At 44.5% G+C, this 27,541-nt stretch overlaps 1 protein-coding gene across 1 annotated transcript; it reads right to left on the bottom strand.

Annotated features, from left to right (window-relative positions):
- Window positions 1–18,814: 18,814 nt before the first annotated feature.
- LOC123110605 (disease resistance protein Pik-2) lies at window positions 18,815–27,062 on the bottom strand. Its single transcript, XM_044531163.1, has 4 exons — window positions 26,854–27,062; window positions 25,595–26,648; window positions 21,319–21,993; window positions 18,815–20,881 (listed from the first exon to the last, which is right to left on the bottom strand). Exons 2-4 carry the CDS (start codon window positions 26,642–26,644, stop codon window positions 18,962–18,964), a joined length of 3,645 nt encoding a protein of 1,214 aa, XP_044387098.1. The 5' UTR covers window positions 26,645–26,648; window positions 26,854–27,062; the 3' UTR covers window positions 18,815–18,961.
- Window positions 27,063–27,541: the final 479 nt, after the last annotated feature.

Raw genomic sequence — 27,541 nt, 5'->3', positions numbered from 1 at the left:
AAGAACAATCAACTTAAAAAAGCAAGAAAGAAAAAGGAAGAAGCAAAAGGATCGTTTCAAGGACAGCCGGATCCCTGCTCGATACCTGTGGGGCGGATGAATGAAGACAACCCTGTCACACAGCACCAAAATGCCCCCGATGCAAGACATCCGGAGAACCCAGCCACACAGCAAACAAGTGCCACTAATATGCAGCGACAGAAGAACCCCGCCACACAACAAGAAAGTGCTACTAATGTGCAGCGACAGGGTAACCCTACCACACAGCAAGAAAGTGTGTGGGTGACGATACATGCTAGAAAAATCAATCATGCTTTTGTCATCCAGCCCCCACATCCTGATGCAGCTCCGTCCTCAAACACAAAGTTGATACTAGACCCTCTCAAGACTACAACGAAGGGGTGGCCAAAATCAAAAAGAAAGCAGTCAGGTTTTGAGATTGCAAAACCCAAGCCAAAAAGGAAATGTGGTGTGTGCGGGAGTCTGGAACATGACAGACGCACATGCAAATCTCCTCTAGCAAGATAAATGAAGAAGGTGCTATTAAAATGGAAGATGGTGGCTGCATTTTTTTCATGGACCATAATGTGCAAGCTACAAGCCCCATAACATTCCAGTTATCAGCATTGTATCATGGATTTATCACGGCTTTGTAATGCAAAAAGTGTATATCTATAATTTAAGCAAGCTATCAGTAACCTATTATGCCAGTTACCAGCAAATGTTTGATGGGATTGACATGGATTTGTAAATCCAAAATTTTTATATCTTAACCAAGCTATCAGTACACTATTATGCCAGTTACCAGCAATGTATGATGGAATTGACATGGATTTGTAAATCCAATATTTTTATATCCACATTTTTTGAAGGCTACCGACACTGCATTGTATTACTTATGAACAAAAAATTAGGCCTGCTTGCACTTCTAAAAATTGCTTATGAACAAATTATAATCATAGTAGTGAATTATATCATATAGTCAGTGACTTTGGACTGTGTATACTATAGTAAAACAGCATGTCAACACTTTGCTCCATGGCATTGTCATGACAGATTCATGTAAAAATGTTATCATCACAGTTTGATAGAAGTTATCACACGGTCGTAAAAAAAATATCACCTCATCACCCGCTGCCGAATAGATGATAACGCCACTGTTTGCATTTGTTTTGATAATGATCTAACCACCTCAATGTCATAATTTTCCGGAGAGCTGGAATTTGTTCATGAGTTAAGGCTGGAACATTTTTGCCATCCCACACCTCAAGGTACGTGCAGGCGAAAAATCCGCAATCAATGCTGAAACATTTGTGATGAAAAAAACAACACAAAATTAGTTTAATTGGAGTTTGCGATCGGGTCAATAAACAGGGATGAGAAACATGTAGTGGGATGTTAAAAAGAGAGTGAATAATCCACAACTAACCCATTATCCTGTTTCAACACATCAATGTACACAATGCGAGTCCTTGTAATTTATCAACCAGGCCTTCTTTATAGCGTTCATGTATCTTGTCGCATGCTCGAGAAGAGAAGGACTATCTTGTTCACGCAATGAATCTAGAACTTCAAACCGCTTCACCCTAAGATTTAGTGACAACACATACCAATGCGTGTCATCTGGACCGCGGCCCAACTTTTGCAAAGCAGGGAATAGCAGTTGCAAAAAATTAAAAGGCAGTAAGCATAGAAGGAGTTGGAAAAGAAACAAAATTACCAAGATAACAAATGGTCATGAAATTCACATGGGAGGCAACTAGAAAAAGAAATTATCAGGGCAGAAAGGTCAAAGTTGCCAGTGTGCATGAAACAGGTTATCATGACATGAAGAACAAACAATATCCGCAAATAACAGGAAGTTACATGATATTAACAGGAAGTTACCAAGACACTAACTGTAAAGTTACCAGATCGAGCAAACATAACATACCTGATCCTGGTGACTAAGAATGTAAGACTTGTCCCGTCGAAAATACTTCAATAAACACTTGGATTTGAAGTCTCCTATCAACAGATACACATATAGCACCCAAGAGAAGATGAGCCTGTTTGGCGTTTCCTTATACTAGAGAACGCGAACATGTAACTCGGCAATGCTGGTTGATAGTTGCCCAACTCCCTTCACACAATTGGCAAGCTCACCGAGGGTGACCCACCTACCATCAATGTCGATGACCCTAACACTACGAAATACAAAAAAAAAAGATTTAAAAAATACATTTGAAAAAATGGCACACAAATAATGATTTATGTTAAAAAAGATGAGAAAATGGATGGAAACATACTCTTTAATATTAGAGTTAGAATCAGTAGTATGCTTGATAACTTCATTGTAAACATACTCTTCCTCCTCGCTCGGTGTGAGGGTGGCAAAAGGTGGGAGCAGGTATTGGACGGGTGGGTGACCCTAACTTTCTGAATAAAGGATTTAGGGGTTGAACTGCGTACTAAATGCTCTGTGCGAGGTGGTAACTCTGGTGTAACAAATGTTGGACTTTGAGGGTTGTCTGGTAGAAACAGAAAAAACAGAAAAACATGAGTTATCAGCAGATGGGAGAAAGAATTATCAAGTGATGGGTCAAAACTTATCAACTACCACATGTATTGATTATCAAGTGATGGTCCATAGTTGAAAAACAAAGAAAGGGGTTTGTGCAAGGGTTGCAATGTTCATGGAGCAGAAAAAAAATCACCTATTTGAACATTAGATCTCCCTTTTAATGCTGGATTGTCATGCTCAAATTCTTCCCACCACATGAGAACCTCATCATCGTCAATCTCAACATCATACACTTGCACACGACCAGCTTCCGGTGTTACTTAAATAAAAAAAGAGCGATGAGGACATAAACAGTAGTGATAAACAAGATAAATTGTTGCAAAAAAAACAAGTATTAAAAATTGAGACAAGATACAAAAAGTTATCAGGAACACAATATAAAGATACCAGGTAATGTGAATGTGGATTACCAGCACACATGTATGGGCCTTTTAAGGAACAAATTAGATAACACTGGTGCATAACGAGGAACAACTGTGATATCAACAAATCATCATAACATGTAAAAAAGAAGACCAAAAAGAATTGTATAGCCCAGAATTGGTAAAGAATGCATATGTGGCTGGAGTTATGGTGTCAATGGATCATAAATTGTCAGGATTTGAACATTTGAGTTACCAAGATAGTGTCATATAGACTTATCAGGGTGATTAAAAATGAGGGAATAATAAAAAATTTCAGATGAATAAGAGTACACACCTTCTACTACCAGTGCAGTATTGTCTTGTCAGCATGACAATAAATTAAGGAAAATAAATAGGCAATGATAGGAGATGTACGTATCACGCGCTTACTAAAAGTCATTAATGGATAACATTGGCTTTCAAAACTGACAAAGTTACCAGGGGGGGGGAAGAGGATGGAGTTATCGTCTATGCTAGCATTGTAAAAAATATTGTAGCGGACACAACAGAAATATATATTCCGGGTACTGAAAGCACATATGTTCATTTACATCACACAAAGCATAGAAGTAGTATTACATTCATCCATACACACGGAATGACAGCAAGTTCCAAACACATAAATAAAAAGAGCACACCAAGGCACAAACAATACGATGAACACTGACATATCTCAATCCATCACTCTCGCTGCATAAAAGCGAAGACATAAGGTCTTCACTTACCAGAGTTGGTGGCGGAGCCCAAGCAACCGGTTGCGCCTTGGTAACTTTCATCACTGCCTTGCCGTTCGAGCTAGCATCAACGGGAGCTGCGAGCCCTAGAACGGCGACAGGGCCAGTAGCTGATGCTGCAGGTGGTACTTGAGCAGATGGCGCCACCGCAGGTGCTTCTGGTGCTGCAGGTGGTGCTTGAGCAGATGGCGCCGCCGCAGGTGCTTCTGGTGCTGCAGGTGGTACTTGAGCAGATGGCGCCATCGCAGGTGCTTCTGGTGCTGCAGATGGTACATGAACAGATGGCACCTCCGCCGATGCTTGTGGTGCTGCAAGTGGTACTTGAGCCAATGCTGGTGCAACTTGAGCCGTTGCAGTTGCTTCAGTGGATGGTGGCACTTGTGGACTCGCACCAAAGATGGCATCAAGCCCAAGAGAGCAGCTGGGTGGCGTAAAATTACCATCGTATTCTCCAGCTCCAGGGGTGCTCGACTCCAACGTAGGGTCAGCTACTGCTTCAAACATCACAAGTAACACACAAATAAGGAAAAAATGCATCAGGAAAACATGTAGAGGACATTGTATTTGTTAGTGCCAGAACATTAACTTGAGTTATCATGGATTAAACAGACAAGTTATCAACATAATAAAGTTAAGTTACCAACCTGTGCCAACAGGATTATGGGCATCATTCTCTTGACCTCCAGCTGTAGCCGTATCAATAGGCATATTGACTCGGGTACCTCCCACAACTTTCTCAGTGACACAAACGGCTACAACGGAAAAAGATTCAACACATCGTCAACATAAAACATCATAACATACAAGAAACAAAAACAAAGGTGATGGCGAACAGAAATACCTTCATTTCCATCATGCACTCTATTTGGGATGACTTCATTTTCACATTCAGCCGCCACAGCCACGCTGGCGATATCTTCAACAACAACAGTAACAGTTGCCGCTGCAGCAAGCTGAAAAACAGCGTCATCAGAAACACCAGCCGATGTCGCCGCAACAGCATCAGATGCGCCCTTGCTAGATGCTGCTGCTTTTTCAGATGGAGATGTCGCCGTGGGAGATTCATCAAGATGGATAACTTATGTTGTATCTGATGACGTTGTCTGCGACAATGTTACCCTTAGTCGTGGAGAGGATCTGGTCTTGGCGAATTTCACCTTTTTCACAGCAATTTTATCTTTTAATGACTGAAAAAAATCGGTACACAAGGGTAGTAGTGAGATTACACATGTTGTAAAACCTAAGTTACCACATGTTTCAATCAAAAAAAGATGTCACATACTTCAGGTATTAAGTAGCATCCAGGGAAAAAATTACAGAGTTATCAAGGACTATAAATATAAAGTTATCAAATGATATGAACAAAAAACCAACAATTAGTTTTGAATAACTGCAAATTAGAAAGGTATGTGAACACCTTTTTCCTGATACACTTGGTGAACCCTTAGCAGCAGCAACTTGTTTCATAGGTGCACTGAATGAAAAAAATAACCAAATGTTACAAGCACATACAACTATCAAGATTGGTAACTCTAAAATTATCAGGGGGGCAAAGTTGAGTTATCAATGTTTATCAAAATAAGTTATTAGACAACAAGAACAAAATAACTACTGAACACAAACGAAAGTAAGAATGTGAATACCTTTTCACTGGTGCAATCCCTGAATCCTTAGCAGCAACAGATTGTTTTCCGGGTGCCCTACAAAGGAAAAATGAGCAAGTTGATTACCAGCATGAAATTACCCAAACTACCTTACTCAAACAACTGTATTTACCATGTTGTTTCAGGCACATAATTGATAAAAAGAACCATGGAAATAATCATTCACCTGCGTGGGGCCTCCTTCCGCACGGTGGATAGTGGGACGGAGACACCGGTTCCCTTTTCAGCCACACGTATACCAAGCTCCTAGACCACAACTTTCTTCACAGCTAAATGAATCTCAGATGCTGACAGTGCAATTGGTGAAGACGGCCTTTGCGATGGGCTGGGAGGCACAACTGGTGAAGTTGGACCAGGGGGGGGGGGTGATGGCACAGTTGGTGAAGCTGAACGGGAGGGTGATGGTAGCCTCAGTTTCTTGCGCCTCTGGTAAGCCAAATTTTTCAGAAGCTGAGTACTGCACCGCTTGACACAAGATTCAGTGGCCGCCTCAGCTTGCGTGTCTGTCAGACCTTGCTGGCTAAGCCCTCCATCACCTGATTCGACGGATGCTGCATGAGATGTGCCAGTGAGTAAGATCTGAGACTCATTGAGGTTATCATCGACAGGGCAGACAGGAGTGTCTTCAACATCTGGTCCTGTGCCATCATGAGCTTTGACAGTTGCACCATCAGGATGTGTGGTGTCATCATCAGCTAGACCGCTGCCCATATCTACATCCACGGTACCACTGCCTGAAGCAACAAAAGGATCTTTACGGCGACGACGAACAACTCGATAGTCCATATCGTCATCATCATCGGAGTCAGCGTCAGAATCAGAATCATTGCCTCCGTGATATTCGTCATCACTGTCAGAATCTTCAGCAACATTCTTTCCAGCGCTTTCTGGCCGCCTGCCTTGCGATGAGCGCGTAGTCCTTGATGTCGTACGGGCGGCAGAGGAGAGAACGTTCAATCCAGCGTCTAGCTGACGGGATGCATCTGAATGGCCCTCATCATCTAAAGCGGTGAATGATTCCACAAGATTGCCTAGGATGCTAGCCATGGCGGACGTGAACCGAGCAACTATCTGAGTTGATTTGGCAAATTTTTGTTCAACATAAAAATGCAAAAAAAATAGAAATAACTAGTAAGTTATCACCAAAATGCAACAAAAGTTATCATGAAGTTAACAAAAAAGCACACACAAAAGAACAATACCAAAAACAAATGTGTGGTGTCGTTGCAGTAAACAAATGAATGTATTCATGATTTAGCAAACATTCAGTCACCATGAAAATGAAGATCAATATACGAGAAAGCTAAAACAACACAGTTAGATATCAGCAAAAAAACTTAAGTTATCTAAGAATCATCACAATAAATGCAACCAAAGTTATCATGATATCAAGTTATCACAGGAATGCTACAAAGTTATCAAGGCATTGCACTAAGAATTATCACATGGTTGCATCATAATTATTATATTTTATAGAGGATATGACACATTGCAAACAAACAAATTAGTAAAGAGTGTCAGGTTGGCATCAAAAGAGGGTCACCACATTGAGTGCAACAATTAAGTTATCAGCCAATGAAAGAACATAAAATAGCAAAAAAAATCAAGAAACTAGGTTACATGCTCACCTCTTGACTACAGCTTGGGGCAGTATGAACATGCATAAACTTGTCAAGACCTTCCAGACCACCAAACAGACATAAATTCATGCCAAACTCAGGCTTCAACTGGAAAAAATGTGGCGACATGACAGATAAGTAACAACAAAAAACAATGAAAAGAAAATGCAGTTGCAAAGCAGTCTGTGAACTGAAAAACATAGATATAGATTACCGGTAGTTTCCCGAAAGAAACTTTGTCAGCCTAAACATCCTTGTTGAGGATAAGAGTTATCAGCTTCTTTGTCCAGACATTGATGGGAAAAGGACCATCAGGCAATACGATGCCAAGTCCAGAAAGATCAATCGCATGAATGTACAATAGCTGATAAGAAAAACACAAGCATCATGGTAAACACAAACAAAAATCAGACACAAAATGACAAAGAAATGACAAATGACAAAAGAGAAGGTAAGAGGAAAGCATCGTCACTTACATTGTAGAAGAGAAGGCAACCACTGGTAGGTTTGCGTTTCAGCAGCGCCTTGTGTAGTTCATCAGCAATAAATTTGGACAAATTGAGATTTTTAATACCATTGATGTCACGCTGCAAGTTAAAAAACAAAAAGAAACTAAAGTTCACCGAATGCACCACAATAAAATATGAAAGTTACCACACTGACATATAGTAAAGTTATCAGGCACACAAGAAAGAAAATGACATAATTACAAAAAAACTTACCAGCACAGCATACCATCGGGGGCTAACTTTGTTGGAGGTGGTCGGGGCAATGACTGTATTCCCCGCAAGCAGAAGCCACATACGCTTGAAAGTATCATCAGAATTTTCAGAACCCTTTATGAGATCAACGAGATCAGTCATTTTAGGGGCATATCCAAGCTCGCCAAACAACTCAAGCCCTAACTCAATATCAGCTTCAGAAGGGAGGTTGTAAGGGACATCATTCCCTCCACGCGGCACGCCCATAACACGATGCACGTATTCCTCATTGACCGGAAGCCTGCCTCGGCCTGGTACGACCACCTCACGCGAATTGGGGTCGTAGAGATCAGCAAGCCACACACTGAGATTGTTGAATAGATGGTCACATTGGATATTCCGAAGGCTAGTTAAATCCATATCATCAATGGCACCCTTCCTGTCATCATTCATGTCCTTGCATGCTAGAAGAAGCGAACTGGGTGAGGCTCTGTTCCGCGGAGGAGGGCGTTTCGCCTTTTTCGAAGGAACCTCATCGATTCCATCACCATCTCCTTTGCTCTTCCTCGGCATTGTCTCCCTGACACGTAGGAAAAAAAGGAAAGCGAATGAAACCATTAGATGACTTTGAAAAACTGATATCACAATTAACTGCAACATTTATAAAACTGGTGTTTGACAAAGCAATAATACAGCTGATAAAAAGAAACAAGCAAACTGCACTTGGTTCATCGTACCTGCTAAAAAAAAGTAAAACAGATGGCACAGGTATATAAAAGCATGTGTGACTGATAATTGAGGCACAATGCAATTGGTAAGTTACAACCAAATTACCAGTGATAAGAAATAGCATTCACACATGTTCATTAATAAACCAACCAGACAAATGAATGAGAAATGAGCATTGTGCTGCATGTAGTTAGTCTAGAAAAACTACTGGTAACTACAGTAAGATGACAGTGGTAAGTGTAATACCATCATCATGATAATTTAACCATAACAAGACAACACCGATAAATAACAGAGTTTCAGCATCTGGTAATTTGAGTGCAATGTCATTGGCAAGTTCAATATAAACATCATGATATTTGAACAGAACAAGACATCACAAGCAAATCAAGCATTGTAAACATGCTAATTGGAGCACCACAAAGCCTAATCAATAGACACACCGCATCAAACAAAACCAACATAAAACAACATTATGTGAAAAAACTTAGGGTTACTTTTCAAATCCTCAGCCACTGATGCACAACTTGAAATCCATAAACACCAAACACTATTGGATGTCCTAAACATCCACATCCACAACACTAACACCAGACCAAAATCCTTATGAGAACCGACCACACTTACCACCACTAAGACCTATCCACACCTACGCTTACCACAAATTAAACCAGATGTCCGAACCATATTCAACTGGAATTAGAAGGCGACCTAATCTAACCTAATAGCAACAACAACGGCTAGAATCGAAGGGTCCGAGCACCAAAAATCAACGATGAAGCATGAAGGCGGAGCGACAGGAAATACAGAGCGGGGCGGGTGGGTGGGTGGGGGAAGGGAGGATGCGCTGCTCAACGCCGACTCAGAAACTAGAAGCCGGCCTTAATCTAACCTAATGGGAACAACAAACCACCGGATTCGAAGGCTCTATGCAGCCTAAATCAATGGCGGACCGGCGGCAGAGCAAAATAGGAAGGAAACAGGGGTGGGGAATGCGTTCCTCACCGCAGATTCAGACGCCGTCCGCTGCGAACCGGAACGCGCCACCACCAGGAACCGTCGCGGACGAGGGGGAGGGGGAGCGACAGGAGATTCGAATGGAAACCACAGCAGCAGAGGAGGAAGAAGTAATGCGGGCGAAGAGGGAGAGGGGGCGAGTGGGGATCGTGCGCATTGGGCGAGACGGGTGGTTTCGGGGGGACCCATAGTCAGCAACGGAGAGTACACATAATGGCTAGCGCCACCCGCGCTGCGCGCAACAGGGACGACGCGGGGCGTTGGATGCGGATCGAACGGCTATCGCTTCGTACGCGCCTGTTGCAAACCACCAGCCGACTGGTGTTTAGAGACTCTCTCTATCTCATAATGTAAGGCGTTTTTTTGACAAGGAGTATTTATAAGACTCCATTTCAGCTCATTTCACGGATATGCAGCGCACTTTCACACAATTTAACTGAGTAGCAAATTGCACTATGAGGCTCTGAGCATGATTTGTGGCTCACATTCCCCAACTACGAGTGGTGCACACGTGTAATGGACGCGTTGATGCAGGTCCAGTGCCTCGGCGCCTGGATCAAGTTTGGCCGATGGAACCGAGCAATGCACACACTTCGGGTGCTATGGAGTATAAGATGCAGCTCTTCCAAGGGCTCCCGAAGAGGCGTGGGAGTCGGACGCTGTCAATGGCATGTTGAAGAAGCTCGATTGCGGGCTCATTGACATCGTGTTACTGGAGGAGAGGGACAAGCTAGAGGTGAACGCGTGGCTCTATGACCCGTGCATTGTCTTGAAGGTGCTCACCGTGGTGGACGAAGAAGCGCACACACTCCTACACAGGATCATCGTACATTTCAATGACGTGCTTGGTCGTGGCCCTTTCCTCGCCCAAGACTTGTCAGGCGAATGGCTCTAGACGAAGATTCCAAACTCAGTCGCACTCACCGTTTTAACACTTGGCATGACAAGATGTACAACACCGAACCTCGCGGTGACGGTGTTAGCCCTGGTGCGAACTGGACTTCATTGAAGTGCAGTTAGTTTTAAGTGGATATGCCTATTTTCAATTTGGAACCCAACGTCTCCCAAATGTTTTTTGGGAGCCCTTCCCAGATCGAACGAAACGTTCACTGGGAACGAGTCCCAAATGAACGTGCGATGTCCTAGTTCTGGCCCATCGAAAACAATTTGACTTAGGCCTCTTGGCCCAATACAATCCCCTTTACCCAAAAGAATTAAAAAGTGAGAAACTGTACTAGAAAAGGGAACTATTATGTATAAAAATAGAGGAAAAACAAACAAACGAGATATGAGTGTTTTTGCCATGTAGGGTACAAACAATTTCGCCGAAAAAGGGTTTCCCCCGCTTTGTATACAAAGCAACCAACCGAACCATATAGGGACAGGTGCTGGGGCGGAAGCAGCACAGTCATGCCCAAAAGAAAAGACAGAGAAAGAACAAAGAAACAAATGCCGACAACGGCGGATCAACAAAAACGAAGAAGCCTCGCGACCACTGCGCCCACCAGGATCTTCCACTAGGCTCCAAGACTCCGGAGCGCCGGCACCTATCAACACCTCCAAGAAGGATCGCGACGATGACGACGCTGCTGCCAAGGGTTTCCCCCGGTACCCGACGAGGCGAGAGGAAGGGTAGCCCTCGACTCCCTCCCGGAAGGTCAGGTGGCGCCCACAGGCGTCACCGCGCCGGTGTTGGACACGCCGACAGGGGTTTCCCCCAACCCCAACCCGCACCTCGGGAGCTCCGGATCCAGCCACCAGACCAACCACTACCCTGCGCCAACGCGGACATGAGGCCCCCACGCCGTCTCACCACGGCATCGCGGAGTGAGGACAGTGTCACGCCCAATATGCGATACTATCCTAAAGAGACTCGAAGGTCCCACCAAGGATAGAACCGCATATTAAAACGCTTTGGCAAGGTGGATATCATTACATCAACATTACATAATAGATGGGGATACATACAAAAGGCATACAATGCCACACGAATACAACATCATCTTACATAAGAGCACCATCTGACTACGGATGAAACACAAACAGAAACTCAAACGACATCCACCCTGCTAGCCCAGGCTGCCGACCTGGAACCTATCCCCTGATCGAAGAAGAAGCAGAAGAAGAACTCCAAAACAAGCAAACATCGCTCTCGCGTCATGATCATCGCATAACCTGTACCTGCAACTGTTGTTGTAGTAATCTGTGAGCCACGAGGACTCGGCAATCCCATTACCATGGGTATCAAGACTAGCAAAGCTTAATGGGAAAGGAAGGGGTAAAGTGGTGAGGTTGCAGCAGCGACTAAGCAAGTATGGTGGCCAACGTATGCAAATGAGAGCGAGAAGAGGAGCAAAGGAACGGCCGTCAACTAGTAATGATCAAGAAGTGATCCTGAACTCCTACTTACGTCAAACATAACCCAAAGACCGTGTTCACTTCCCGGACTCCGCCGAGAAGAGACCATCATGGCTACACACGCGGTTGATGCGTTTTAATTCGGATCTGGTGTCAAGTTATCTACAAGCGGACATTAACAAATTCCCATCTGCCACATAACCGCGGGCACGACTCTCGAAAGTTTATAACCCTGCAGGGGTGTCCCAACTTAGCCCATGATAAGCTCTCGCGATCAACGAAGGATATTCCTTCTCCCAGGAAGACCCGATCAGTCTCGGAATCCCGGTTTACAAGACATTTCGACAATGGTAAAACAAGACCAGCAAAGCCGCCCGCTGTGCCGACAAATCCCGATAGGAGCTGCACATATCTCGTTCTCAGGGCACACCGGATGATCAAGACGTCGGGTTGGCATAGACCCTGGTTGCCCAGGGGGCGCCGGACATCGCTCGATTTGGACCAACACTTAGACAAGCATTGGCCCGGGGGGGCTAAAATAAAGATGACCCTTGGGTTAATTACTCCCAAGGGAAAGGTGGGTGGTGGTGAGGCAAATGGTAAAACCAAGGTTGGGCCTTGCTGGAGGAGTTTTATTCAAAGCGAACTGTCAAGAGGGTCCCATAAATCACCCGACCACGTAAGGAAAGCAAAATCTGGGAACATAATACTGGTATGACGGAAACTAGGGCGGCTAGAGTGGAACAAAACACCAGGCATAAGGCCGAGCCTTCCACCCTTTACCAAATATATAGATGCATTAATAATGTAAGAGATATTGTGATATCCCAACATAATCCTGTCCACCATGGAGCAATCTTCAACTTCACCTGCAACTAACAACGCTATAAAAGGGGCTGAGCAAAGCGGTAACATAGCCAAACAACGGTTTGCTAAGAAGGGTGAAAAGGTTAGAGGCTGACATGGAATTTGGGAGGCTTGATCAACAAGAGATAGGTAGCGCGGCAAAGCGATAGAACGAAGCAACTAGCATAGCAATGATAGTAGTGAGATCCAGGGTAGCGGTCATCTTGCCTGAAATCCCGCTAGGAAGAAGAACGAGTCCATGAAGAAGACGAACGAGAGTAGTCGAACGAATCCTCACAATCGCAACATTATCGGAACTAAGAAGCAACACCGGAAATAAACAAACAACATGGTAAATGCACAAGCATAAACATGGCATGATGCACAAACAAGTATGATGCATGTCCGATTTAATGAGGCATGGCATGGCAAAGTGCAACAAAGAATACTACAATTTAAGTGGAGCTCAATATGCAACGAGTTGCATATTGACAAAACACCACATTCGAGTTATTTAGTTCACTCTCGTTTAGGTACACAACAATGTTAAATGTTTTTAAACATGGCAAGGGGTGTAACAAAAGTAAACTAACTATTTAGGCAAGTTTAAATGAGGCCGGAAACAACAAACAACAATTCCGGAAAATCCCCATATGCATATTTCGAATTTGGTACTGTTCTGCCCTATACACAATTTTGGAGTTGTTAAACATGCAAAGTAATACCACCATGTTAATCTATGCATTTTTCCACCCCATTTACATATAAAGAACATTTAAAACCGAGCTACGGTTATTTAGTTATGAAATAAATCATTTTAACATGGCATTTGAGTAAAATAAATGCAAACAACATTTTAAACATTTTTAACATGGATGAAAGTGGCATATTATTAATCTACACAAAATTCTAAGCATTTACATATATAAATTATTTACATGTGATGCACGGTTAAAGAGTTATTATGTGCATGATGTTTGAGGGTTTTCTGTAAAACTGCAGTTTTGGATAATTGGACATATTCAGAGACGGTAAAAAAAAGGAACTAGGCCGTATCTCGAGCGGACTGGGCTTCTCACCAGAGGGCCAGGTCGGACCGGTGGTGGAGGGAGGCCGAAGCAGGCCGGCTTGTGGAGGTTGCTGGTGGCCCAAGAGGCAAGGGAGATGGGCAGGTCGTGGTCAACGCGAGCGACCAAGCGCGTCTGCAGCCTCCTCTCGAACAGAGGTAGGAGCGGGACTTGGCATGATGCAGAGGACGGGCAGAGCAGGCGGCGATGGACTTGGCGGTCTCCGATGGGGCGGCGCGGTGACCTGGAGCCAGGGACGAGGTCGGGGTGCAGGGACTCGCCGGATCTGGCAGAGACGGCGACGAACGGAGCAGGGGAGGTTGATGCGGTCACGTGCGGGCGAGCGGGAAGCAGAGGAGGTTCGAGCATCCTCCTGACGCAGAGGATGGCGGCACTGGAGGTGACCGGAGGAAGACGAGGAGAAGGGATCCCGGCAGCGAGGTCCTCGGGGCCCATAGGAGCTCTTGGCGCGAATCCATGGCGTTCGACAGCTGCGTCCGGTTCCTGCGATAGGAAGCAGAGGAGGGAAGTTGAGAGACGAGGAAAAGGAGAAGACAGGAGGAAGAGGAGGGCCGGCGGTGCTCATCTGCTGCTGCTGCTTGGGTGGCGCGCACGGGAAGCACGGGAGGATGCAGGGGTGCCTGGCGCAGCGGGATCGGGGCTCCACTGCTCGAGCTCCTCGGGCGCGTGCTCACGCACGAGAGCGAGAGGAGGCTGGGCCTCGGGAACCGAGGAGGTGGCGGCTGTGGTTGGTCGGCGGCGCAAAACCAGGGAGGTGGTCGGAGGCGGGAGAGGATCTGGATCGGGTGCTGGCTCTGGTTGGTGGATTTTGGATCAGGAGCGATCCCAAGGAATAGAGGAGTGGCGGCGGGGAGGATTTGATGGATGGATGGGACAGGGCTAGGGTTTCATCTGCATATATATATAGCAAGTGGTTTAGCCTAGGGCTATCCGGTCCCTCCGATCGTAATCAACGGCCCGAGATATATAAGTTAGGGAGCCAAATAAGAAAGCGAAGATGTTTTATAGATGTTTGGGGATGATCTGAATGCAACGGTGATGATTGGGCGGTTCGGGTTCGGGACAATTTTCGGACACGCACGAGAGGGGTCTATGCACTGTGGAGAAAGATTAAGTGGCCAGACAAGAGGGACTCGAAAAACCCGGTTGGTCTCGGAACGGTCAACGAAGGCAAGGGATTTGATGAGCTCAGAAAAGAGAGAGAAGAGAGCGGTCCGGTTGATCTGAGAGAAGGTCAACCGAGACACGGAAGAAGCGGCAACTACGAGCGGATGTAAGTTTTAAGAAAATGATGCCGATGCAATGCGCAAGATGCCATGAGATGAAATGCATGACATGAACAAAATGCAAAACAAAAGACAAAAACCCAACCACGAAGGAAATATCATATCGCATCTCCGGAAAAGGCAAAAGTTGGAGTTACGAATATGGAAAGTTGTATCCGGGGCATTACAACAACGTGGCGAAGAATCAGAACCGGGACTAGGGCATCAGCATCGTCGGCACGCGAGAGGGCCCCACCTCCACCGTATGCGACGGTAGCCGTCCGGACGCAATAGCAGGAGCACACCAAGCCCGTGGTCGCACAGGCCCGGCCGAGCCCTCGTGGGCCCATAAAGCTCCCGCCTTCGCGCTGCTGCCGGCACGCCGTCGACACCGACGCCCCACATCCGAGCTGCTCCTCCTCACCGCGACGCAGACAACGAGGCCATGCCGGGGAGCCGGCCCGCTAGGACCCAGATGGGGCCCGCCGGGTCCAGATCTGGGACGGGGTCGCGACGAGGCCACCCAGCACCACCACGTCGCCCCGCCGCCAAGGAGCGGCGCCGACACCACGCTTGCCGCCGCCTCCGTCGCAGGGCAGCCGGACCGCAGCCACGCCAAGCAGCACCGCCGCCGCCTCCCTTCCCCGGGAAGGGAGCACGCGCGCGCAGGAAAGGGAAGGCCCGCCGCCGCCAGAGCCACCCGGGCCATCGCCGGGGGCGACCGCCGGTGGCGGCGAGAGGAAAAGGGGGAGGAGGGGGCCCGCGGAAGAGGGGCACGAGCTCCACCCCGGCCACCTCCCGGGTAGGCGGCACGAGGCGGGTCCGGACGGGGGAGAGGGGAGGGAGGAAGGGGGCGGAGGTGGGAGGTGGGGCGCGGGGCCGGCGGTCGGCGGCGGCGGCGGGAGGTGGGGAGGGGGAACCCTAGTCGCCTAGTCACGGGAGCTCACGGGCCGTTCGGGGTACAAACAATTTGACATGTTATGTAGTATACAAGTCTTTGCCATGGTGTATACTACAAAACAACAATTTACGAATTGTTACTATAAGATGCCAAGAAAATCATGCAAATGCTAAAAATTGCTGTGGAAAAAAAATAGTAAAGAGACTTTAAGTTTTGCGGTGTGGTTAATAAACATGATGGCAAATATGAAACATATAACAAAATGGACAAGGCAAAAAGCATGGCAAAAAAATGCTTGGAAATTTGCCATCTAAAAGCATGGCATAAAGTTTTGGAAAAAAAGAAAAATCAAAGATCAAAGTGCAAAAGGTTATAAAAAATGTTTATGTCACATTACATAGATCTATTTGGCATGATGGCAACAGTATGCATAATTCGTTTGCCACATGGTCGGAGTTTTCACGGTACATTAGGTAGGTTTGCCATGGTAAATATAAAATAAATTTGCCATGGGCTGTGGAGTTAAATTGCTATGGGATTTAAAGTTAATTTTTCCATGGTTTAAAGGCCAAGTTTCCATGGACTTTAAATTAAAATTGCCATGGTTTTAAAATAAATTGCAATGGAAAAAGGTAAAAAAATGCCATGGGCTATGAGCAAAATTTGCCATGGCTCTAAGTTAATTTACCATGGCTGCAAGGTTAATTTCCCCATGCACTATAAAAATAAACTTCCCATGGGTTGTAAAAATCAAATTGTCATGGATGTAAGATCGAATTTGCCATGGACTATGATTAAATTTTGCCATGAGTTGTATAGCTAATTTGCCATTGTTGTAAGGTTAAATTTGCCATGGGGTGTGAAGTTAAAATGCCATGGGTGTAACATAATAGAATTTGCCATGCCCCATAAACTACATTTGCCAAGCTCCGAGAACTTAAGTTCCCATGTTCCATTAGAAAATATTTTTTTGCCATTGTTGCAAAAGAGAGATAATTTGCCACAATACATAAACTACAAATGCCGTCCTCCATGAACTTATATTGCCATGGTCGCATAGAAAGTATTCTTTTGTCATGTTGCAAGAGAAAATATTTTTTTTGCCATGATCTAAGTAAAAAGAGCCATACGTGTATATATGGATTCCTTAAAACCTAATGTCAACTTAATTTTCACGGCAACTACTTGGCCCATCATGCGTCTATATATGGGTTTGAACAACAGATTTAGTGAAAAATGAAAATAGCCCTGGCAAAAATTGGAGACTTGCCAAAAGTCTCCAAAAATGCTATGAATCATAGATAGCAGAATAAAAAATAACCGTAATCTTTCACATGGATCTACATCAAAGTGACAAAAAAATTGAGAGGGCAGCTCACACACATGCAAAAGGCCATACCAAAGTCCCGTAAGGAAATTTATAGAATATGGTGCCTTGACATGGCAAACAATCTCTGAAAAATGAATAGCAATTGCCATAGTCTATGAAAAACCATAGCAAATTCATATAAAAAATGCCATGGCAACTATTTATTGAAACGAAAGATGGTAGCTAAGAAAGATTGTAAATTTGCCATGTCAATTGATGAAATTTTGTCTAGTCATAGTGATTTGTCATGGTATATGAAATTAAATGATATCTAAATTTATGAGAAAATATAGAAGAAATGAGTATGTATTATAGTTATACGCCGGTTGCCGCCCCGCGGCCTTGGGCGGCTCAGGCTCGTATGCCGGAGCTGGCGCGCCATGGTCAAAAGCGACCGTGTCATCAAGCTGCACCACAGCCACGCCGACACCGGCACGGGACTCGACATGGAGTGCTGCATGCGGCCGCTCGAAGAAGCTAGCTGAGAAATCTCCCAATGCAAAGGTGCTTAGATATGGTGCTAAGTATATTAAATGTCTTAGCAACTCAAGTCCCCAATGCAAAGGTGCTAAGCTTCATGCATTTAATTAGCTCTAGACTCAGAATTGTACTTCCACCTAGGTATACGTGCTTAGCACCGTTTCTTCCTGGGTCACCATACTACTCTCTCTCTTCTTAACTAGCACACCACATCAGATTTTTTGCTTAGTTGACAAGTTTAGCACCTGTACAAGGTGGAGCATTGGGAGGGGCCTGAGACATCCCAACCGTATTCGTGATTGAGCACCTTGTTCCACTACTGTTTAAGATGGATCTAGTTCAAGCTTCGGGCTCTGCTGCTGAGAAGAAATACACTTTTTTGAATTAAAAAAGGGGTTTCCCCCAACCCCGCTTTTGTATAATGATGACGAGGCAACACCGCCAATATTTTACAGCACTTGGGGCACAGATCAAAATACTCCCTCATGTACATTTTAGTTCACACATAAGATTTGTCTAAAGTCAAGCCTCATAAAGTATGACCAATTTTATAGAAAAAATACCAACCTTCACAATACGAAATCAATATCAATAGAAGTGTCATGACTTAAATTTTCATATTGTATAACTTTATCATGATAGATGTTGATATTTTTTATATAAATATGGTCAAACTTGACTTTAGATAATTTTTATATGCAGAGTAAAAAGGACCGGAGGAGTATATCTGCGTCATGAAAGTAAGCATAACAAGTTTTGCAACCTGCTGAACAATACTAGCTTGGATCTAGGTCCAGGCTTCCATCTGCCGCTGAGAAGATTATACACTAGCAAGCTTGCATGTATGGAGCTCTCGATCCCAATCTATAACCCAGCTCTTCTCTACAGATTAAATCGACCCCAATCTATAACCCAGCATATATATGTATGGAGCTTTAATTTCGATCCAACAGACACATAAACTGGAGCATAATGGCCAGACTGGATTCTTCTCAATGATGACTTCCGTATCCAGACAAATCTAAGACAAGTAATATGGATCGGAGAGAGTACGAGTTTTTCTTGCAGTAGAGATAAAAACCAAACAGCTTATGTATATACTACTATGACCAATTACGTGTACACGTATAAATCATCACTGAAGCTTTTGACGTTCACAGATATATGTATACTACTAGTGTAGGTTTTATCGATCGAATCTGGAATACGCAGTCTGAAGCAATTCAGTTGAGCTTCAAAACAGGTCTGTTTGGATTACCCGCAAGCCGGGCCCGCAAGTCATCCACGAAGCCATCCTCATAGCGACCCTTGAGCAAAACTTCCTTGAGGCTCGGGAGAGAAGGAAGCCCTGCAAACAACACCGTGTTGGCTTTGTAACGCCAGCCACGAAACTGCAGCAGCTCAATCTTTGGGGCTGCCCCTCCTTGGAACTCCACCGATTCGAGCTTGTCTAGGAGGCTGAGCTCCAGCACCGTCAGACTCGGGAATGCCGCGTCCCGATTGAGACTGAAACGAAGCTCTTCACCAGTGAATGAGTGCCTCAGCAGACGCAGTATGGCCAGGTTTGGTAAATTGCCGAGGACCTGCATGGCCGCATCAACCTCCAATATCCTGCTGCTCCGCAGCTCCATCTTCACGAGATTCCGGAGCGCCTCCATCCAGTCGGGCAATTTCACCAGGTTACCATACAGCTTGAGGCTCTGTAGTTTTTTCGGAGGGGACAGTAGGGCATCCAAGCAGCCAGATAAACCAGGGTTTCCCTCTGACCGCACCAACAAGGATTCCAGACAACTGAGCTTTGAAAGGGCTGAACACAACTCTTGAGAGTTTTTCTTATTGATGCCAGTCACTCTTAACTTCCGCAGCCTGGTGAGACTTTTTAGGTCGTTTAGAACAGCCTTACCCCTTGATCCTGAGACATTCACAACACCCATTGTGTTCAGGGCTTTCAGTCTGCGAGTCCCCCTTGGCACTTCAACACCATTTGGACTTTGGCGCGTCGCGGCAGAAGGTAATTTATTGCAGCAACACGCAGTGCATACATCACGCCTGTTAGGGTCACCATCAATATCCATTACCTCTTTCAGAACCTGAGGTGCGCAACATCCCACACAGAATGCCATTGATGACAAAGCCAAAGTGCATAGGGTGTCTGCAAATGTTTCACGTGTACCACCATCGTTACTTCCAATGCTCCCAGCACGAATATGCTCTAGCTTGCTAAGCTTGATAATGGTCCTCGGTAGTTCCATTATGCTTGTATATGTAACGTCTAGTGTTTGCAGCTGCCTCAGGTTACCCAATGAGTCTGGCAAGTGATAAATATCATCACATCCTCTTAAAGAAAGGTACCTTAGATGAAGAAGCTTCCCAATGCCCGTAAGATGATGATCAACAAGACCTGATGTCCCCTCTAGGTCCAGCACTCGCAGCAACCTCATCTTCTCAGACATGAAAAATGGCCTCCACTTCCCAAACACCGTTAATGATCTTATACAAGACATGTCCACTATGCTCTTGAAGTCACACTGATCTCCCTTCCAGCTACTACTTATGGCAAGATGGCGTATTGTTCCCCGGTTGTTTAATCCACAGCCTTCCTCCAATGTGAAAACAAGATTATCCTCTGCTGATTTTGAGATACCAATTTCACGAATGAGATCATGGACTTGGCAGGAGTCAATTCCTCTTCTACTATGAATGGATTCTTGAGATGGTAGGATCATGCTCCTGCTTATGAGCTCCATGAAATAGCTCTCCGCTATTTCCTCCGCGGACTTGCCACGCAACTCCCTTGAGTAGCCCTCTGCAATCCACCGACGCACCAGGCGTCTCCGGCTAACCTTGTCATCTTGGGGGAAGATGGAGAAATACAGCATACATGACTTGAGATGGTAAGGTAAACCATCATAACTTTTGTTAAGGACTGCTGCTATCCTTTCAAGCTCAGGACTCATTTCCAACTCGGCACTAATATGGTCATTCAATTTCATCCACTCCAAAGCGGTTTTAGGTTGGTTTGCCAAGAAGCCACCTATGGTGACAATTGCAAGGGGAAGTCCATCACACTTCTTTAGGATCAGATTTGCTTGTTCAACCAACTCCGGATATTCATCATTCAGATATGTAATCTTGTGAAATACCTGAAACGTGTTCAATTTAAATTTTTAGTTGCCACAAAACTTAATTAGCTGCAAGCCTAAAAATAGATTTTGTGCTTTAAAAGTTTATTAACAAAGTTAAATTGCACCGTTAGTTCTTCAATTAAGCATGCAAGTAGCTACTAACTAGGCACATGAAATACTCCAGCCAGTCATGTCCCCACAGGGTTTTAACTATCTTCTAAAATAATCTCAACGTATTGAATTAATATGGAGGGGGAACCTTGTCAAAATACAGATTGTGTGTGATAAAAAAAACCATTAAAGAAAAGATATAATTTTTAGCCAAAGATATATATTCTTGGCACTTGCAAAATACTCCGTCACAAAATGTAAGACTTTTTTGACACTATTTTTGAGACAGAGGGGGTAGAAATTAAACAAATAGGACGAATGCATGATGATAGGGTCACAGGTACCTTTTCCATGAAGAGGTTAAGTCCATCTTCATACCCCAGAATTTGAAGCTTGTATATGTTCCCTTGTTTCTTTGAACAGTGCCTAGCAATATTTTCTGACCTTGTGGTGACTATGATACGACTTGCTGTTTCCCTTGCAGGTAAATGCTGTATTATAGAGTCCCATTCTGTGGCAGATGATAGATCATCAAGAACAATCAAGTACTTCTTTCCTTCTAAAATGTCTGTTAGTGACCGTTGGAGCCTAGGTTTTGTTCTGCCACCCGCTAAGCCTGTTTCCTCTTTATTTTCATAATCCTCTGCATCTAATTGTCGAGCTAAGCTCTTGATGAGCTCATCACAATTGAAGGGATGCATAATCGTTACACAAGCGCGGTACCTGAATTTGACGCTGAGGTGTTGGCTTTGATACACATCTCTAACTAGTGTTGTTTTCCCAAGACCGCCCATTCCCCACACAGAAACCACATCAAGCTGTTGGTTAACTTCATTTGAAATTAGTTTGATAATATCAGATTTTTCTTTCTCTCGACCGACCTGCTCATATTCCTTAAAATCAGCTATCGTCGTCTCTGTGTGAGTGAGGCTCTTGTTGTCTGCAGAGTTGCTACTAGTCATACTAGCTATGTTAAAGCTAGACCCTGCCTCAGTTGCATCAGCTCCATCTTGCAAACCCTATACACAAATAGATAATGATTAGGTGCTGCCTTCTATTCCCCAGTAATGTTTCAGCAAGTTTTAATTTGAGTAAACTGCAGCAAGACACAACTCTAGAGGTTGTTGTAACACAAAACTACAACTCTAGGGGTTTTGATACCCCACTCTGTCAGGTAAAATGAAATCCGACAGATGTGGCCCACATGGCATTGACTATGGCAGGGGCAGCTCATTTTTGGCTTAAGCTGATAGGTGAGTTCGCCTTGAGCATTGCCGGTTCACTAAGCTCTTAAAAAAATTGGTTGCTTTTTAAATTGTGGGCCAAATTTTAAAGCAAACTCTAATTTTCCAAATAAATATGAAAGAAAATCTAGTAACTCAATCTACATTCCATAAGTATTCTAGGGAAGTTTGAGTGCATTTTGGCTTAGACTTCAAATTTGGTAGAGAATTACAAAAAAAATCCAGACATTCAAATGGCTCACCAAAATGTGCTAAAACGTTCCCAGAACACTTGACGAAGATAGATTAATTACTAGAATTTTCTAAGATTTTTTTAGAAGTTTGAATCTTTTGGCTGGTCTTTTTAAGTCAAGGTTTTTGTTGTAGAGCTCAATGAGGCGGCTCTGCTCGAACCGAGCTCACCTACCGACTGAAGCCGAAAATGAGCCAAGTCACTGTCATAGTAAATGCCATGCAGGCCCCGTCTGTCAGATTTCATCGTAATTGACTAATTGACTTGTTTACGTTCTTTTTGTTACCCTAGTGTCCAGGGTATAAGCTAAAGAAACCCAGAGTTGTAGTTCTGCATTACACCAGCTCCTAGAGCTGTGTCTTGCTGCATTTTTTCCCTTTTAATTTTTGCAAATATTCATATGACATTTTCCATTGTTCACAATCAAATAATTTCCAAGGAAAACTAGGTAAAAATTATGTAATTTGCATTTCAAAGAAGTTACAATTCAATTACAAGAGCAGTATTAGTCAATAAGCGATCATCGATATGGGCTCAGCACCACAAAAGCACGCCATAAAGCACATATGTAAACCTAAAATGATCCCATCTCCTACGATGTAAGTGCCAAGACCAGATGAACATGTAGGCTGAAACACTCTTACCAATCTAGATGCATCACTAAGAGATAAGAATAGGGACCATAAGAATATCAGCGTCAATGAGCTCCTAATGCTCAGCATGCCTGGATCTACAACGCGGGATGTAAGTGCCCAGCAAGACAAGTGTGAGATTTGCTGATCTCCTCTCTTCTCTGCATCCCACACGTCAATCAGCGACAATACCGTACCAACATTTGCTCCAACACCTTTAATGTGTCTGAGAAGCTGCTGGCCCGGCAGACAAAATAAAGCACCCTAGACCTCATCTCACCAACCGAATAGCATCACGCAGGCCCTGTGTCGCATCATATCCCTCCCCATCGTTCTCCCTTCTTCATTGGTGACAAGGAGAGAGAAGCGCCACCATCTGAATCCATGGCTGTTAGCCTGTTACAAGAACATAAACGTAGGCATCTTTCCCACAAAGTCTGCTATCTCCAATGCCAGTCCCTATGGTCGCGAACGCAAGATGCGTGGATGAGAGAGAGAAGAAGCTGCAGTGGAAATCAGGTGATCTAACGAGACTGTCTTTCGTGTAAATCAAAAGCATGGGGGACTGCAAATTATTGGCTAACCGTTGTGATTGCACCTTCACCTTTTGCTTTGCCTTCGGACGCCTCCCACGTCCGGCTCAGCCTCTGGAGCAGTCACTTCCATCGGCATTCATCAGCAAGCAGACACACACTTAGGAAGAAAAATGCAAAATAATAGGGCTTTCAAGTATGAACTATCATTCTATGAGCTTCCAAATTTTCCAAAGATAAATATTTTAAAGAGACAAGCTTTCGCAAACTTGAGTGAGCTTTGACAAATTTGGTATAAGCTTTCAAAATTCAATGGGATGACTATAGAAAATCGTAATTGAGTCCTTTCACTGAACTATCAAGAAATTTAGTAAGTAGTTTCAACCTCATTACATTAATCACAAAAATTTCAAGGATTGAAGCATTAAGGTATGCAGATCTCAACCTCCAAAAATCTCAATCAAAAGATTCGATCCTCAACAGAAAATGCCCCAATTCCAACAGTAAAACATGAAGCCTAGGATCACCACACATGGTGATCTAGCTCCTCAAGCAGGAATGGTCGTCCATGGCAGAGCACTCCGAGACATCCTATCGATAGTGAAGAAAAGGGGAAGGAAAGGTGATGTGGTTCTTCCATGGCTGCACTATCCAACGCTAATGCGTAAGTATAGCACCGGCAGTTGCAGACAGGGCCGCCCTAGTCAGGAGAAGTGGGAGGCAACGCTCCCATGTGTTACTTTTAATGTTTTTTTTTTTTTTTTTTGATATGGAAACACTCAATGTTGTGAGCAAGGCTTAAGAAGGAAACATGAAATTAAGGATAACAGGATGACAGAGAGGTCGATGCTCGTCACACGGGGCCCTTCTGTTGGTATCACGCCATGATGTGCTGGACGTGTCAAAACTATGCTCATTGGTGAACCTTAATGGTTTTTCGCAGAACACATCCAAAAATCACCAATGATAGTAAAATTATCTAATGTGAGGAGTTTAAGGACTATGTGAGATAAACATTTTTGTGGGTTACACTCGTCAATGGTTCAAGGGAATAAAGTAATCATTTTCTTTAGAAGCAACTATGTGAAATGCCAAATATGCATATATTTATCAAGGCAAATACAACCATGCATCTCACTTATCTAAGAAGGAGTTAATGATGGAACTTGGATGCCAAAAGAAAACAGGAGAGTTGGCAAGATTTTATCCAAGAAAGGATGGTATGTTTAGCAACTGATAAGTTCGTTTTATTTTCATTTTCAACAAGACATGCCTACACAGTTGCGTGTATAGTGTTGTACAATTTTTACATTTATCTTTGGAAATTGCTCAATTTGCAGTTGCTCAAACATCAATATTTGGATATATGCTGACACCGCAATCAGCTAGGGCAATGCCATAACATTTTGTAATCAATTGATGAATGCAATTTGATTCTAATTAGGGTCCACAAAACTAAGCGACCGAGTGATGTATTTACCATCAGATTTTTATTTGAAAAAAAGTACACCTATCGTCTTTCAACTATTGACTGAGTTTTGATTTCCTGTCTAAATTGCATCACAGACAATTTTGCCCATCCACCAATGGAATCGTTTACATCTCACTGATAAAAAGGGCAGCCCGGTGCATGTAGCTCCTGCTTGCGCAGGATCCGGGGAAGGGTCCGACCACTTTGGGTCTATTGTACGCAGCCTTTCCCTACATTTCTGCAAGATTGTTCTAAGACACAATTGGGTGACAACCGCCAACCCTGTGGTTCTTCCATGTCTGCTTCCTATCAGCGTACCATTAAACATTGCCACACTCAGCACCATGGTGTCAGGACCAGATTATATGTTGGTAAATAATGCACAAAAACTACTGAGAAATGGTAACCTTATCTACTGTCAGATATTGTTGTTAATTATCACTGCATTAGTTGACTCTGAAGATAATGTAGCACTAGTCAGAGTATATTTTGACAAGAAAAAAAATACCTTATCGTAGAAAGCATAGAGAGCCTGGTCCATATGCAACTGCTTGTGGTCAGCTGCTGCAGTCTGTTGTCTTACGCATAAGCTAGCAACCTCAACTTGCTCTGTGGATACTATGATTCGACTTCCTTTCTTGTAATTTAAGAAGAAAACTTTAATGCAGTCCCATTCTTCAATAGTATGTATGTCCTTGAGGACAATAAGGTAACTCTTCGCACTCACAAACCTCTTGAACTCACCAACCAAATCATTTTCCTTTGTCATCTCCATCCATCTCAGATCTTGGGCCTCCATAGTTGTCCCTTGTAGTGAATTTACATAAAACTGCCTCAAAATACTCCGCAAGTACTCTGTTGGATTGACAGGACGCACCAACTTGATCCAAGCAAAGCATTCGAACTTCTTGTCCACCTTCAGATCTTCGTATGCCTTTTTTATGACAGAGGTCTCCCCAAGATCACCATTTGCTCTCCATAATGCGATTACTCTAAGGTCCTCATCCTTCTTGGAACCGATCAGGCGAATGAGATCCATTTTTGCTTTGTCCAACTGCCGCCTAGCTTCCTCGGTGCCAGACATAGTTACGCCAGCAACGGGGAACTCACTTGTGGTTGTGGAGATATTGCTAGGCTTGGAACCAGCGCCGTCGCCATTGATGAGGCGGTAGCGCTTGTTCCTGCGGCTGACATCCTCGACCTTGGCTCTAAGCTCCCTCATCTGCTTGCCAACGAGGCGCCGGTCCAGAAGGGTGCTGGCAACACGCCACCAAGACTGCTTCTGTAACCGGACAGCGAATTCCTGGAGGGAGTCCTCAACCTCATAGGCCACGTCGCGGACCTGCTTCACCCAGACCCTGACCACCCTGTCCTTGTCCTCTGGCCCGTCGTGTGCGGCCATCAGGAACGCTTGCATCATCTCCAGCTCATCGGCGATGAAGGCCTGATCACGCTGAACTCCAAGACGCGAGGCTATCTCCCCAGCACCGGCAGACCTGGCGTAGCTGAGCGCCCCAATCACCACAGACTTGCCCAGACTTAGCACGGTGGCCTCCATTTAGCTGCCCGGTTGTAAACGATTGTTAATGCTAATCCTTAATGCAGCAGGGTGTGCTCAAGCCACTGAGGGGGGTCGTTAATAAAAGAAAAATGAGCTTGGTTGCAAGGGTGTGCGTTAAAGTGTTGCAGTGGAGTGGGCGAACCGAGGGCCAGCCGGAGCCCCGCGCCCTTGTCCAATCCGATGGCAGAGGTAGAAGAGCACCGTACCGGATCTGGTGGAGGTCGGCGGCGACTGCAACACGGGGGAGGTTGAGGTGGTTAGTGGAGGAGTCGCGTCACCTGCTGCCGCCTGTTGCCGGTATGTCGCGCCCGGCGCACCGGCGGGAGCCGCCGTCTCGGTGAAGTTGAGGATTAGGGAGGGATAGGCAGGGTTCGGAGAAGGGGTGGGGGAAATTTTTTGGAAGGGGTACGGTGCACGTATCATCGGTGGTGGCTGATTTTTCTTTGACACAATATAGAACCGAGGCACGCACACGCTATCTCTACGAGCATCTTCATTAGACTGAGCCGGCGCATTATTCTGAGATTGACAACTGGAACATCTTTTCCCATCAAATGAATACCACCGAAAAACATGAAATAAATTGAAGAAAATGTGTTGTTGCGGTTGATTTTATTGTATTATCCGGTCTCCCTTTTCATGATCTCTTTTTTACTTTCGATCCGCCACCAAACGATACTGTATCGTGTTTATTTTCAATTTGTGCAGTATTTGATTTGCACCCGCCCCATATCTGTTTCAATTTTAAACCCCTAAAAAATAGAGTTTCTATGGTACAAGCATTATCTGTCCGAATCCGATTCGGTTTCATCCTTATGTCTATGAATGAACGGAAAGGGGGCTCCACTTAGAGTAAACTGCATTACATGTCATCTAATTTGCTGACGTGTATCA

Source organism: Triticum aestivum, chromosome 5B, assembly GCF_018294505.1.
Source record: "Triticum aestivum cultivar Chinese Spring chromosome 5B, IWGSC CS RefSeq v2.1, whole genome shotgun sequence".
Taxonomy (NCBI): Eukaryota; Viridiplantae; Streptophyta; class Magnoliopsida; order Poales; family Poaceae; genus Triticum; species Triticum aestivum.
This window is presented reverse-complemented; position numbering and strand designations above follow the sequence as displayed.